A 15,525-nucleotide genomic window follows, 5' to 3' on the forward strand; every position below is an offset into this window, starting at 1 on the left:
AAAATGGTTCTATCAAACAATATGTTACTCTGCAATGAATTGAGTGATGCTTGTCAACTTCTAACATACACACATAGTTTACTCTTAAAGTGATATTATGATACTGTAATTCTGTTACATCCTTAAATAAGTATTTTAAGAGCCTGAAGAGATATAAAGGATATGCTGTACAATGTACATCTAGACATCATTTACAAATGTGAAAGCAAGTGGGCTTCTAAATATAAGTGGAACCATGTTGCTGTATGTTAATTCAATAATAAATACTTCTTACTTGATTATCTAGTAACATTTCAATTGTCATTGCAAATCAAGGATTGAACAAACATAAAATTCTTTACAATGTTGTATATCAATGAGTATTATCTTGAAATATAAACATTAAAGTGATACTGACATACATTAATTAAATATATTTACCTGAAATAAACAACTCAGGCTTTTATTATTGTTATTAGAATGGTTGGGTGATTGTCATATGAATATAATTGCCTTATAAGTGATCTCTGTTTCACAGTCTTAGTACTTTATATATATATATATATATATATATATATATATATATATATATATATATATATATATATATATACCAATTTAAAAAAGATGAGAACATGTTCTACCTCTGTCAGAGTGTAATATTATGTAACAATGTAAAAAAGACTTAATAGGTTGGGGAGTCATTTAGCTGTTAAGGTATCTTCATACAATATACTGCTCATTATGTCACTATCTTCAAAAAGAGTAAATCGTTTCAAATACTATGGAAAATAAAAGCCCAGTGTTGTTGACTGAAATATTGTAAACAGGAATAATTGTGGTGTAATATAATTCAAGGGATTAAGCGAACCAATATGCTATTTATTAATGCTCTGCTGGACGCTGAAACCAAACTGAAAACAACAGAAATAAAGGCATTACAGTGTGTGACTATATGTGCAGGAAAATTCCACCTGTTGAAGATTCCAGAAGTTTGTAGAATTTTGTTCAAACTGCAAGAAAAAGTTCCTTTTGATTTAATTTGATTATGAATCTCTAACACTTCTGTACTGCTCAATACTTTTTCAAATAACTTCTATATATCTCATATATAAAAACTAAAATCTGAGATATTTAATGATTACAGGATTGCAATTTCATTCCAGCCTTCTGCTAAAACAGCATTTTATTAGTCACAGGGATTGGTAATGGAACACTGTGTTCAACAATATAGTTTCATGCAACTAATTCCATCTGAAATCACCAAATATCCTTATGCCAGTCTTCAAACGCAAATTTGGTTAGACAGGTTATTAGAAATACAACATTTACAACAACAAGAGAAAGAGACAGTTTATGACAGTCAATTAAAAATTCCATCAGCACTTTCAAGATACCTTACAGAATTATCAGTGAGGCAACCTCTGTAAATAAAAATAATTCTGAAAGAAAATGTTAGGAAATAATAAGTTCTAAATGCACTTTTTTCCATGAGTTGAATATCCAAGTGCATGTTATCTAGATTGCCTAATTATGTTCAACAATTTGAATGATTGTCTTATTTATATGCACAAATTTTTTGATTATGAGCAAATATAATGTAATTTGACATGAGTGTGTAATATAGATAGGGTAAATGTTGAATTTAAATATGGCTGTAGTTAGTGAATATACAAGAAAGCTTTGAAACCATCTGAAGCATTTTTATTCTTCAATGTTCTGAATGGTTTGTTCACAAGTGCAAAACATTTCAATCATTTTAATGTAACTGTAACAGTATCATCATCATTAGTATATGTTCTGTTAACATTTAAAATAAAACTTACAAACTAGTGTGGCATGTCTGATTCACATTTTTGATCAAACATCTTACTCATCAGAATATCTGATTAATAAAATAAACAAATTATTTTTAAAAAAATATACAAAAATATTAATTTTAACTTGGGATTGAGTGTTACAATTGAAATCTTATAGGTCTGAATTAATAACGAATCTATAAGAAAAATATTTTCGTAGTATTTGCTGTTTCTTGTATTGTAAATTGATTGTGGTACTGCATATATGTTTCTCGTGTTGTATACCAGTAATTGAAATTCTTTAACACTAGACAGTGATTCCTACCTAGAAATGCAAAATTAGCTAAAATATCATCAGTAGTTTTATGTTGGGTTATATGATTTTAATATATAAGTAACAGCAACACATTTAATTATGGATCTGAATTTATCCATTGAATTAACATGTATATGGGGCATTCTCACTGAAGTGATCTTGTGGGTGGCTTGCTGATCTAGTCCAATAGAAATGTACTGTTTATTGTACATGATAAAAATTTATTATTAGGAAAAGTTGTAATTAGTGTGCAGAGCCTTTGAACGCCATTTAAGTGTTGCATTCTTTTCTAGGGTGTATGTTTGATTAATGGTTTCATAAAAAACTGAATTTTAAGTTATTTAACAATTTACGCTTGGTTACATTTAGGCTTCTGGACATGTTACTGAAGCCTTTGTCTTGTGCAAAACTTCATGTCTTAATATGTTGCTGAAACAAACTGAAATACAAATGGAGTCTTTTAACTTAATGCTTAATTATTTCTTTGTCAGTAAAATTCAATCCCTGTCCCCAGATTTCACACTCATTCCTTTACTGGAAAACTTTCACCCAAGTATCATGAACAGTTGAGAATTCTTTCATACGTTGAACAGGACTTTTGACAACATACATCACTTGGCGTATGTCTCTTTCATCAGGTGATCACAATGTCATTGGTTGATACATCAGAGTCTACAGTTGTGAATCTGAACAGGTAAGCGAATTTTAGTTTGTGGGAGACTTTCGCTTCAAGGAACCACACAATATCTATTATTTTTCGTTACGATTATGGAATGATGTGGAGTTATTAACCACTGCAGTGATTTTAAATAGTATCAGAAATATGTATGGCATTGTTGTTCATTTATCTGTAACAGGAGATGAACTACCTGAAGATGAATTTTAATTTATCAGTCCAACATGGCATATCAGTACAAAAAAAACAATGATTCTATTTGGATAAAGTCTGTTTCTATAACTACTTATCTACTGTTTTGGATACCCTAAAAATAGTTTGAGGAAATACATATCTGTTGATAGTAAGGGGTAATAAAGTTACTAACATCCAGGTATTATAAATTTCGTGATAAGCAGAAGAATATCATGTTTCGCAGGTTTCAGCGTTCATGGTCTGGGCACACTTTGCTAAATGACCGTTCAGAAAGTGAATAAGCTACTCCTTAACATAATTCCTTGCTTGCTGTTTCACGTGTGGCTCCCTTTTCTAAAAGAATGGCAGTGCTAGAAATGTTCTATTCTACGAGTGCAAAAAAGAAACTATATCATGATTTAAGTAGCTGAAGTTGCTCTGCGAAATGTAATGTTTACAAGGCATCGGTGTAAAGTTATTGCAGCGATTATGTGAATATTAGAAGTAGGGAACGTCTCCCTGCTCATTTATAGAGATGAAAGTCAGCGGAGAAAGAATGTCAACGCTATCAAAGTTTAGAGACGTATATGCCGATAACTGTATGTGCCATGTCAAAAGCAGTTTACTTTTGTATTCGTGAATATGATATTCTCATGGGCTTCAAATGTTTCAGCTTCATTTATTTCGCTTTACAAACATCTCTAATTAGTGACATATTCGTACTGACTTTCCTTTGAATATCTCTGGAAACATTCTGTTAGACCTAGAATGCGTGTATGAGTTCTTTGTGGGCTTTTATTTGATGTAAACTGCTATCAAATAAAGATCTTCCAAACATTTCTCTCTCTCTCACTGTTTCTCTCTCTCTCTGTACCCTTAGCTTCCTTTCCAAGGTAACTCACGCGGCGCCAGATTCTGAACACTGGGGGACGTTGTCCTCTGCTGCATTTCAGGCGTCTGTGGGGACACCGCATTTGTGGTCCTGTTTAGAAAATGTTGTCACAAGACACAGCACCAAGATACACTAGAGTAACACATATTCAAGAACTAACACTTATCGTTTATCGTGATAAGCACTACAGTACAAACACTAACACTTCGATACACGCCCTGAGATGGAAAACTGCCTGTTAATTTTTTCTTTCTTATTTACTACTACTACTACTACAACTAAACCACATATCGAGTAGTCACGTACACGATGCACGTGTGTATTCAAGCTACAGATTGTCATTATAATGTGCAATGTATATGTGGGCACTTAATCATGCACAGTGGTTCACCAAGACCAATCTCTTACGAGAAACTCTCTTCAATTACGGGAAGCATCATAACATGGCTTAAGGTGGTACGGAAAGTTCATAAGAATGAGATCTTGCATCGATTTATTTAAACCAGAAAGCTGCACAACATATTCGTCTGCATATCTGTTCTGTTTACCTATTAGCTTAAACAATTACGTAGACATAAAACAAACATGGTATTAAATTAATGAAATATGACAGGCTATTGGAAATACGCTAGGTTGACAGAATGTTAACTGGATATAAGTCCTCGAAAACTGAATTATTAATTTTACTATTTTTTATTACAGTCTATTTTTGCATTTGTGTTTACAATGATTTCCGGTATCGTTCATATTCTAAACATCTTCAGATCCATTTTAGTCGCAGAGCAGTAACAAATATACCCGAAGTTTCTGGTATCTCAAGAAGCGTCGTATGCTTCTATTCCTTGAAGCACAACGCCTATCGTTCAGCGTTCCGCCGATAGAGCTTGCTGATCATTTCTGTAACGCTCACGCCCTTACTAAACTTGCAGCTCTTCATTGGATCTTTTTTATCTATTCATCCAACATGCTGATGATCAGTGCTAAAAAATCGGTTCTACAACAGTTCTGTAAGCGACTTCTTTCGAGGCAGGCTTACACTTACTTAAGATTCTTCAAATGAATGACAACCCTGCGTCTGCTCTCACTACAGTTTGTTGTATGTGGCTGTTCCACTTTAGGTATATCTGGACAGTTACTCAGAGGCATTTAGTGGTTGTTATTGTTTGCAGTGCTTTATCGCTAACAGCCTAATCAACTAGTAATCGATTTCATCAGCTACTTGAGCGTAATACGTCATACTTATTTACGTTCAGGCGTTGCACTGATCATCGAGCCTCCACACAACTTCTCACATTTCACGAAAAATACATTTTTGCATAATATAACAAGTAAGACTTACCTGCCAGCTCTGACGTGGGAGAGTGAAGGCTAGCTTTAAATGAAGAATCCAAGCAAATACTTAGTTGCTTAGTGGAACAAACAAAAAGAGCTAATTAGGTAGGAATGGCGAGACGAAATAATAAACACGAAGGGAATAGGTGGGAATGAGAAGTTACAGTGATTCTTAGGATCCTAATATGGAAATGGATTGGACATTAATAACAATAGGAACTGATGGAAGATGGAATACGGAAGTTAACTATTTGGCTAATAGTGCTAAGAATCAAACTATGTAATCAATAAATTGCCAAAAAATACCTGGATACCTAAAGCTAAGTAATTTCATCATATAAAGTAGAGAAAACTGGAATAAACATTTATGCACCAGTGAGTGAAAAAGTCGTTCAATGAAACCTAAATACCGTACCTGAGAATCGATGACTGGAGACCAATCTGGCCCAGTACGACGAGGTACGTTGCTGTCGCGGATGCGGCAGACACCAGCAATCTCCTGTCGATGGGAAGCAGTCCAGATGCTGTGAAACGTTGTCGGTGCGCACGCTCCGCTTGGCTCAGGAAGACTTCAACCTCAGGTGGGGTGTCCGCGAGTCCAGCAGCCCTGTTCAACAGCTCCGGCGTCTCTTCAACCTCCCGTAGCAGCGCAGAGCACGCCATCGTCGGAGCCGTCAGGTCAAACACATGTTTCAAGAGCCAGCATGCGGAGTAACTTACAGATGTTACGACCAGCAGGTTATCGGCTTCGTTAGGCGCCACCAGCATGACGAGCAGCTCGTAGCTGCTGTAGATGCAGCCCAGCATGCTGTACATCACGTAGAAGGTGAGGGTGGGAGACACGTGCAACTGCAGCAGCTCAGCCGCGCGTTGCAACACCAGGTGGGCGTGCTGCAGCCTGCGTAGTCTACTACTGAGCTCCACGTGCGGAGGTTTCTGCCGCCAGCCCAGCAACAGCTGAGACAGTCTGGGGTCTCCTAGAGAAGACAGCGACTCCACTAGCGCACCATTCAGCGTCCCGAATCTAGACCACAGTTCCAGCACAGAGAGTAGGAACTGTTGTTTCAGGACGAAGTCACAGAACAGCGAATATGTGCCCACGAACACTTGAGCCATGGCCAATAGACCGAATCTGTTTCTGAAGGTGAGAACTGAGTTGAAGATAAGGGTCATCACAATTAATGTATCTGTTATCAACATCATGGTAGCAAATTTCCTGGAGTCGCGACTGTTGTTTGGAGTGATCATGACGTCAATATAGTCCAGGGAGTCCAAGAAAGCTGTGTAGTATTTTAACTTATTGAGCGAACATGTAAAGAGGCCAGTAATAAGTCTGAGACTGACCATTTGTTTAATCAGTACGTCTGTAATCACTGTAATTTTCGGAATGTTAGGGTAAACGTTCTGAAATACAATGTAAAAATCCAAAATGCTTATCGCTACGGTGAGGATCAGCCACGCTGACGAAATAGTCAGATACTTGGCAAAACCTGTCTTGAGACATCGTACATATTTGTCATTCAGGCTGAAATTTGGCGCTATTCCCAGCAGTTGCCACAGCCTGTAAGACGTAGTCGCAGTAACGCAGAAATTTACATCAGTCATTTCAGTTTTCTGTTATGGCCTTATATATTGCAGATGCCAGCAGTTTCACTCTCACACCCCTCTTCTATCACTGATATGATTTTGGACGAGGGAGATTACAATATTGCCAGTACCCTTACGTGTGGCGTCTAATAACAAGTCTTTCAGCGACTCAGCTTCTCCGCAGGGTACGCCGTAACCCTCTACAGCAAAGACACTTGACATTAAAAAGGAAAAGAACGCTTCTACCGATTTTTAATAACTTGATGGTTACCACTTGGGTCAATAAAGCTGTTGCTACACACAATACCACTCTTCTTTATTGTGCGTTAGAGTTTCCGCAGCGTAACAGCAACATTTAATTTCAAGAGTCTTTTATGCATACATTTTATTCACTTTCCTAAGTAAAATGAGTCCGCAAAATGAGGAAAGATAAATTTCAACATCACTTATTGAAAGAAAAGAAGAGAGAGAGAGAGGCAGAGAAAAGGGAGAATAAAACTCAAGGGCAACATCTATCTTGCAGCTGTCTTACTGTTACTCTTCGTGCATTAATACTGTATTACGTACACAATCATTATATTTGGCACGCAGTCTTTTCAATACATCGAGCATTAATTCTGCTTCAAAACATTATGTGGTTCCAAATAGTATTTAATCCTATTGGTGATATTTGAATACTCCTTGAGAAATACATTGCGAATTATCCCACTGCTGCTTCTTACAGCACTTGTAAGAAATGTGCCCCATATCGTTGTATCAGCAGTCAATACATCTTATTACAAGTTTCCTCGATAGGAAGAATGGAGTGAGGTTTACAACGCCTGCTGACGCCAATTAGATAGGCACCTATGGCATAAATTGTGACTCCGGTTGTGAAAATTTATTAAAGGCTCGTTGGGCTGAGTATTTTGTAGTGTTCCTCCAATACTGTAAACAGATAACGACATACACAGTGAATAACAAAAGAGTCAGTGAATGAACTAGTGCTGTATACGACTATAGCCATATGTTGTATTGTTATTCCCTGTGACACTGGTCATCGCTTGCAGTTGGTAAGCACGGTGGACTGGGATGTCCCCAAAGAGAGATAAAGACGGTTATATTGCTAAGTGAGTTTCTACTCGGCCTATGCCTGAGTGAAAGGCTGCCCAGGACTGGAGAAGCGAGCTACAAACTGTTAAGGGGAACTGATCCACAAAACAAATTATTCCGTCTCATTTGCAGGCTACAGTGCTTACTTAGAGTCCTTTCTCACTTCAGAAAAAGTGATAAAACTTAATTTCTATAGGATCTAGTGTTTTCCACAAAATAACAAGAATGGTGTAGCGAGCTATTGCTTCAGAACGGGAAAAAGTCACCGTTAAATGTTGTACTGCAGCTAGGCGCGTCACAAGGAATTCCGTAACAACTTTTCTCTACAATAGAGAGCAACGTGTTTTAAGGTGCTTGCAATAAACGTTTCGTTGACAGAACTAGAATTAGGAAACCGGCCATTCTCAATAAAATGTACGCCAGGGAGAAATGGAAATGAGCGTATGGCATCGTTGGCCGAGAGGCCCCATCCGGGGAAGTTCGGACGCCAGGTGCAAGTCTTATTTGATTCGACGCGACATTGGGCGACTTGCGCGCCGGTGATGAGGGTGAAATGATGATGAAGACAACACAACAACCAGTTCACGAACGGAGAAAATCTCCAACCCGGCCGGGAATCGAACCCGTTCCCGCTTTCATGGAAGGCAAGCACGTTACTACCCAGCTAAGGAGGCGGACACCAGGGAGAACTTTGTTACACTCTGACAAAGGAGAAAGAGAGATGATCTGCCGAAGGTATTCACTTAAATACATTATTTTCCTCAGATTCATTTACTGAGGCATACGTGTCCGTTTTGAAAGAAATTTTGATGCAGGGACCGATTTTGTTGTCGAACAAGACAATACACAGAACTATCTTATTGATATATAATATATGAAAGCTTATCGAAGAGAGAACTTGTTATAGGTTTCTTTCATGGCCTACCAGTATGAATGTTTTCAATGGTGACTTCGTTTGCAGCTTGATGCCACAGTTTATGTCTCATTAAGTGTATACTGGCGCAGAATGTAAAACTGTCAGCAGCCACTACATAATCGTGGGTCCACTGAAAATTTGCGACATGCTATCCACCATCACAATCTGCATACTGCCTGTTGACACAAAATCAAGGAGGCTGTCATGTTCCAAGAATTATTCTTGGCGCATACACATATTACTTATACCGAGGAAAGCATACCTAAATAGTATATGTGGGGTGTGTAAAATCGGTCTAACAGAATATTACGGGGACAATACTAGTCAAAACTAAAAAAATCCAAATCATTATACCCTGCATATCATGTTGGAAACAGGGGAAAGGAGCTGTAATCTCTTTCAGTCACGAGCCAGTTAGTATGACTTAAATCGTGAAAAAGTGTACTAGAATTTAAAGTACTCTCTTTCACACCCTACCTGGAGATTCATGTCATATAGCTAATACTTTAAAAATTACTGACATCCATGGTCATGAAGCAAAGAAACTGAAAAAGAGATGGATATACTTCATTAGAGACAGACCTGAAGAACACTAAATGTAGCAGCAATATAATGGCTAGCAGCTCTTTATTTGCCTTCTGGGTCATATCAACGAGCCCCTCGTCGAGGTGGTGAAGGGTCGAGAGATGTTTACCGGCCACCGTTTCTTCCTCTACCTTACATCATGCCGATGCGATATGGAGGGACATGTGGTCAGCGCACCGATCTCCTGTCGATTTTGCAGACTTTCCATACCGTGGAGCCATTATTAATCGGTCAAGTAGCTCCTCAGTTGACGTCATGAAGGTGCGTGCACCACATAGTTGCCCTCCGCCAAGGGAGAATCCTTGGCGCTACTCGGAATCGAACACGGGTCCTATGAATGGTATCTACGCTGACCACACAGCTCCTGAGTCATAGGGAATACTGTTAAATATGATCTTTTGTAAGCTTTTTAGGTACAACATACTGTCTTCATTTTTGTCCAATGAATTTGCTACACCAGGAAATAAAGCAAATAATAAATTTTACTGTGGTTGGATGACAGTTACTGGTACGACACTCCATAGTGCTTCAACTCGATGATATAGTTTAACAGTCAAAGTTGCTGGTAAGTGGTAATGTGCCTATCTCTCAGTACTTCATGACCACATGTTTTCAGTCGCTGCCGGCCGAAGTGGCCGTGCGGTTCTAGGCGCTGCAGTCTGGAACCGCGAGACCGCTACGGTCGCAGGTTCGAATCCTGCCTCGGGTATGGATGTGTGTGATGTCCTTAGGTTAGTTAGGTTTAACTAGTTCTAAGTTCTAGGGGACTAATGACCTCAGAAGTTGAGTCCCATAGTGCTCAGAGCCATTTGAACCATTTTTTTCAGTCGCTGAGAGATCTGGAGGAATGGTGGCCATGGCAACCATCGAACACCCTCGGTATGGAGGTAGGTCAGGATAACGCAAGCACCGTGCAGTTGGTTGGATAGTTCGGGGGAGGGGACCAAATAGCGAGGTCATTGATCGCATCGGATGAGGCACGGATGGGGAAGGAAGTCGGCCGTGTCCTTTCAAATGAACTGTCCCGGAATTTACCGGAAGCAGTTTACGGAAGTCGCGGAAAACGTATATCAGGATGGCTGGACGCGGGTTTGAACCGTTTTCCTTCCGAATGCGAGTCCAGTGTGCAGCACCATGCGGTCTTGCATTATCTCACTGAAACATAACTTCACGGAGATCTGGAGGATGTCAGAAGTAAACGGCTACTGTTCAAATTACTGGCTTTGTGGGGACGATGTCTTTAGAGTTCGTATCGACACCGACGATTTGCGGGACTCCGTTTTGGAGATCTTTTTCCTAGACAGATGCAGCCATTATAGGAATAAGAAGCACATCCTTTTCAAATGTATTGCAGAAATTCAGCAACGAGGTTTGGCGTCGGCATGTTACGAAGAGTGATAAGTTGCACATTTACTATTCGCTGATCTCTTTGCGGTTCGCTCTTGATACTGTAATGAAAAGACTCATTGTTCTACAACTGAACTGTCACAGTAAATAAGCACCTGTTAGTAATTTTCGTAATATCAAAAGAGCGAATGTACTGCTGGCTACTGGAATTTCAACACCAGCAGGATAGCTTTTATTAACATTTTACGTATTTTGTGCATACAGTGTAGTACGAAAAGTGCAATATGACATTTGTGAAGTTGATTCGTAAGTATAAAGGATGCGAAATTTGGCAGACAGAGCCACCATATACCACAGCTACGATGGCTCTAATTCGGCTGGGCATTGAGTCGAGGTGATGTTGGGAACATCATTCTATGTAGCTTCAACTCTGTGCCAGCTTTCGTCAATTATAGTGGCTGCAGTGTTGTGGCATGCAAGTCTCGCGGCAGTCCAGATATTTTCATTGAATGAGAGATCGGAATATTTTGCCTCCCTGGGAAACCTTCCAACACACTCTGTATCGAGATATCATGCACGAGAAACAGCCTGTAGCGGTATCTCGTTGAATGTCAACATTATGGAAACCTTTAATGAAGCACGCAAACACCGGCTTTAACACGTCAGATAATTATAATGATTGCCATCCAGACTACAAACCGTGAGAATGACAAGTGACCATGTTGTGCATCCAGCGGGGCTCCATACCATCACACCGCGAGCTGGACGCCTATGACGATGACGACAGCAACGTTAGTTCTCCTCGGAGCTGCCCCAGACGAATGCATCCATCATGACGCTGTTCGCAGAACCTGGACTCTCCTGTCTACTGTCTTTGGACGTACCACTGTCGGTGCGTCTACGTCTACAGTAGCTACCACGCAAGTCTCATCTCAAGGAGACCAACCTGGAAATGGTTTTTCGCTGATTTCCCACGTCCGACTAGGCGAATACCGGGCTGGTACGCACGTCCCATCTCATTTGCACGATTCACAAACATTTAGAAAACGAACGCACATTTTTACATCGGTTAATAGTGGAAACAGACAGATGGGGTACCCAAATTCCGGTTCCAGCGGGGACGGGTGGGGAAGAGGAAGGGGGTGAGGAAGGGGTAACGACAGGAATCAAATCCAGCGACCCTCTACCACTAATGTTGGAAAATCCAATAACTAACACGCCGACTACATGAAGTCCAGGAAAAACAAAGATAATGTATTCCTCCACTGACTGCTATCTCAAAGTACAACATTAGCTATACCATTAATAACAGACATCACGCATTATAGGAGGGCGCGCTGCAAATTAATGCCTCCGAATTTTTCATGTGAAAACTCTTAAAGATTTTTAAATAAAATTAACGTTATTAACATTCTCCATCTTTATTCCTCACGTCTACATATTTAAAGCCCTTTGCCTCTAGAGGGTTCAGAATTCTAGCGTGTAACCTGCCAGTGTGTAACGTTACTGTCAGTGCCCGAGAAATAGCGTGCAGCAAGTGAGTCTCGAATTCGAAGAGTTCATCCACACATGGAACACCGTCTCCTCCAGCATGCCAATGTCAGACCACACACGAGCACTGCGTCATCTGCAACAATCCGACGCCTTGGTTTCACTCTCATCGATCATCCGTTCCAACTTGCCCCCATCCGATTTTTGTCTGTTTTCAAAACTTAGAAAAGATGAAACTTCCTGGCAGATTAAAACTGTGTGCCGGACCGAGACTCGAACTCGGGACCTTTGCCTTTCGCGGGAGAGCTTCCGTAAAGTTTGGAAAGTAGGAGACGAGGTACTGGCAGAAGTAAAGATGTTAGGAGGGGGCGTGAGTCGTGCTTGGGTAGCTCAGTTGGTAGGGCACTTTCCCGCGAAAGGCAGAGGTCCCGAGTTCGAGTCTCGGTCCGGCACACAGTTTTAATCTGCCAGGAAGTTTCATATCAGCGCACACTCCGCTGTAGAGTGAAAATTTCATTCTAGAAACATTCCCCAGGCTGTGGCTAAGCCATGTCTCCGCAATATCCTTTCTTTCAGGAGTGCTAGTTCTGCAAGGTTCGCAGGAGAGCTTCTGTAAAGTTTGGAAGGTAGGAGACGAGGTACTGGCAGAAGGAAAGCTGTGAGGACGGGGCGTGAGTCGTGCTTCGGTAGCTCAGTTGGTAGAGCACTTGCCCGCGAAAGGCAAAGGTCCCGAGTTCGAGTCTCGGTCCGGCACACAGTTTTAATCTGCCAGGAACTTTCATATCAGCGCACACTCCGCTGTAGAGTGAAAATTTCATTCTTAGAAAAGATGTTCGAGGACTTCAATTTGATAGTGGTAAAGCGGAGCAAGCAGAGGTGAGGTTGTGGCTCCGCTAACAATGTCAAACATTCTACAGTGACGCCAACAAACTAGTCTCACGTTGGGAATGATGTTTTCGTCGCCAAGGTGACTACATTGAGAAATAAATATGTAGACATGAAGAATAAATATGTAAAATGAAAAAAATAACGCATGTTGTATTTAAACAACTTCAAGAGTTTTCACACAAAAAATTGGAAGGCATTTCTTTTCAGCACCATCGCGTGTAAATATAGGTTCGCAGCACACTGCAGTAACATACACACGAAGAAGCACTTACACCTAAAACATACTACGTAGAATGTTTGTACATATTCTCGCATCTCTCTCTGCACGGCCCAACAAGTGTTGTAGTATACTCACGTCTTTACAGCCGTATCGTTCACCAGTAAGTAGTGTTAAAACGAAACATATTTTATAACTGGGTTTCTGCCGTAAAGGAGAGCTGCGATAAGACAGCAGATTATGATAGTTGTCAGGCTGATATGGTAACATTATGACCACTGGCTCCAAGTATGCCGTAACTGGTTCCTAAGCGCTATTAGATAATACAAGGCCAAATAAGATATCTGACATGGCTCCAGAATATATTACAACTCAGGTTTTACATTTCATCGCAAACTATACACTGACGGACATGGAGGGTGTTACACGATGAACACCATGACCGAATGCTACCAAGGTGATGCTTCTATACCTGTGGGACGAGTTGATTAATATTCATCATTATGCAAGCTTATTTTCAGTAGAGAAGAAAGCCATTCTTCTAGATAAAATTGGTGTGACTACGCGAGGGCTATTGGGTGAGTTTAATATTACTAGAAGCTTTCTTGTGGGGATGACACCCCAACATGCCCAGAGAAAGTGCTCTTCCTACTTGTCACCATTTTTCGGACTTTGAAAGAAGTCGAAACATTGGTATGAGGGACATGAGAACATCAAACCGACAGATGGCACGAATGATTGGATTTCGTGCGATGGCTGCAGAGCGATTGGTAACGACATGGATTCAAGAACGTAGTGTAGCAAGGCGAGTGGGACCGCGTTCATCCAGAAGGATTACATCACTGGAGTGTTCGTTTGGCAACAGCTGAAATACGGGCACAGGTTACAAACAGAATGACAATGAACTATCGGGAATTCATTACCGGCAGCTGGGTTGAGATCTCAAGTTGCCATGCGTCGTTTACCGGGGACAACTTACCACAACGGAGACTTGCGTAGTGTAAAAACAAAATCAACGGGGACACTGAGACGAATTTTGTGGTATTAACCGGTGAGTTTTGGTCTGTTTTGTGGGATGAGGTAGACACCACTGTGGGCGCAGATGGCCTGGTGAGAAATGTAAATGTAAATGTTGGATGGGAAACCCCACGGGGAGGCTTCAGCTGACTGTCGGAAAGAATGTTCTGCCTCCGCACAAAGTGACCCGTTTCCTTGCGGGTTTGTAAGGGCTGTGTCATCTGTGTGTTTTTGGAGTGAGAGCGAGTGTAGTGGATGCTTGTACATCGTAGCAATATGTTTGCGTTGTGTGATGCTTGTGAGAGAAGGGATAGGATGAAAACCTGGGCCAGCTCAAAGGCGATTTCTCACTAGAAATGAAACGTCCCCTTAGAAAATTTAATGAATTACTGTGCTGATAAACCTCTTACATTATTTGATTTTCAAACAGCTGAGCAGAACTGAACGTACTCTGACATTTCGCTCTTTACCTATTCTGATCAACACTAAACTGACACACAATATTTTAAGCGCAACGCAATCTGACTTTCAGCAATCCCTAGAAAGGAATGGCCCTGACTAACATTAACCTATACCTTTCACAAATCACTTACCTCACAAAAATCTTCGTTACTCGAACTACTGCAATGCAGCGAGCGCCACTACTGCCAGCTAAATAAAAGATTCAAACTACTGAAGGCACTAACTACTGATAGGGATAGCAAATGAAAGATTTTGATAGAGAACAAGCAATGTATTTGCCTTAATAGTGTTCAAAAGTCATAATATATATAGCAGTTCGTGACATCCAGTCTTACAAATTTATTGCCTCTGATGGACACACGTCCAGATCATCCGCTCTCAACACTCCGCCATCTCTCTCCCCACATCCACCACTGCTGGCGGCTCACCTCCAACTGCGCAACGCTACGCGCTGTTACCAGCCAACTGCCCAACACTACAATAGCATATACTCCAACAATGCAAACCAACCACAGCTACACACAGCACAGTCAGTGATTTTCATATAGAGCGCTACGTGGTTTTACCAACATAAAAACCTAAACAGCCTACTTACAGTAACACCAACTGGATCTCTAAGCCTAACGTCCCCATCCGACGAGTGGATCACCATAACGGTGTCGCTTTCCTTCATCTCTTCAGTCGCTGCGGAGAGGTTTGGAGTTTAATTCAGGACAATGACGCAAGGGCTGACGATCAGGAGCTTTAAGCCACCA

The 15,525-nt window shown here is 40.6% G+C and overlaps 1 protein-coding gene across 1 annotated transcript in view; it reads left to right on the forward strand.

Annotated features, from left to right (window-relative positions):
- The window catches only part of LOC124775589 (ankyrin-1-like), a 63,863-nt gene extending 58,655 nt beyond the window's left edge, over positions 1-5,208 (forward strand). Inside the window, exon 4 of the mRNA XM_047250419.1 lies at positions 5,090-5,208. Within this exon, the coding sequence (XP_047106375.1) occupies positions 5,090-5,208 (119 nt within the window). The remainder of the gene's footprint in view (positions 1-5,089) is intronic.
- The last annotated feature ends 10,317 nt before the right edge of the window (positions 5,209-15,525 follow it).

Source organism: Schistocerca piceifrons, chromosome 2, assembly GCF_021461385.2.
Source record: "Schistocerca piceifrons isolate TAMUIC-IGC-003096 chromosome 2, iqSchPice1.1, whole genome shotgun sequence".
NCBI classification, from domain to species: Eukaryota; Metazoa; Arthropoda; class Insecta; order Orthoptera; family Acrididae; genus Schistocerca; species Schistocerca piceifrons.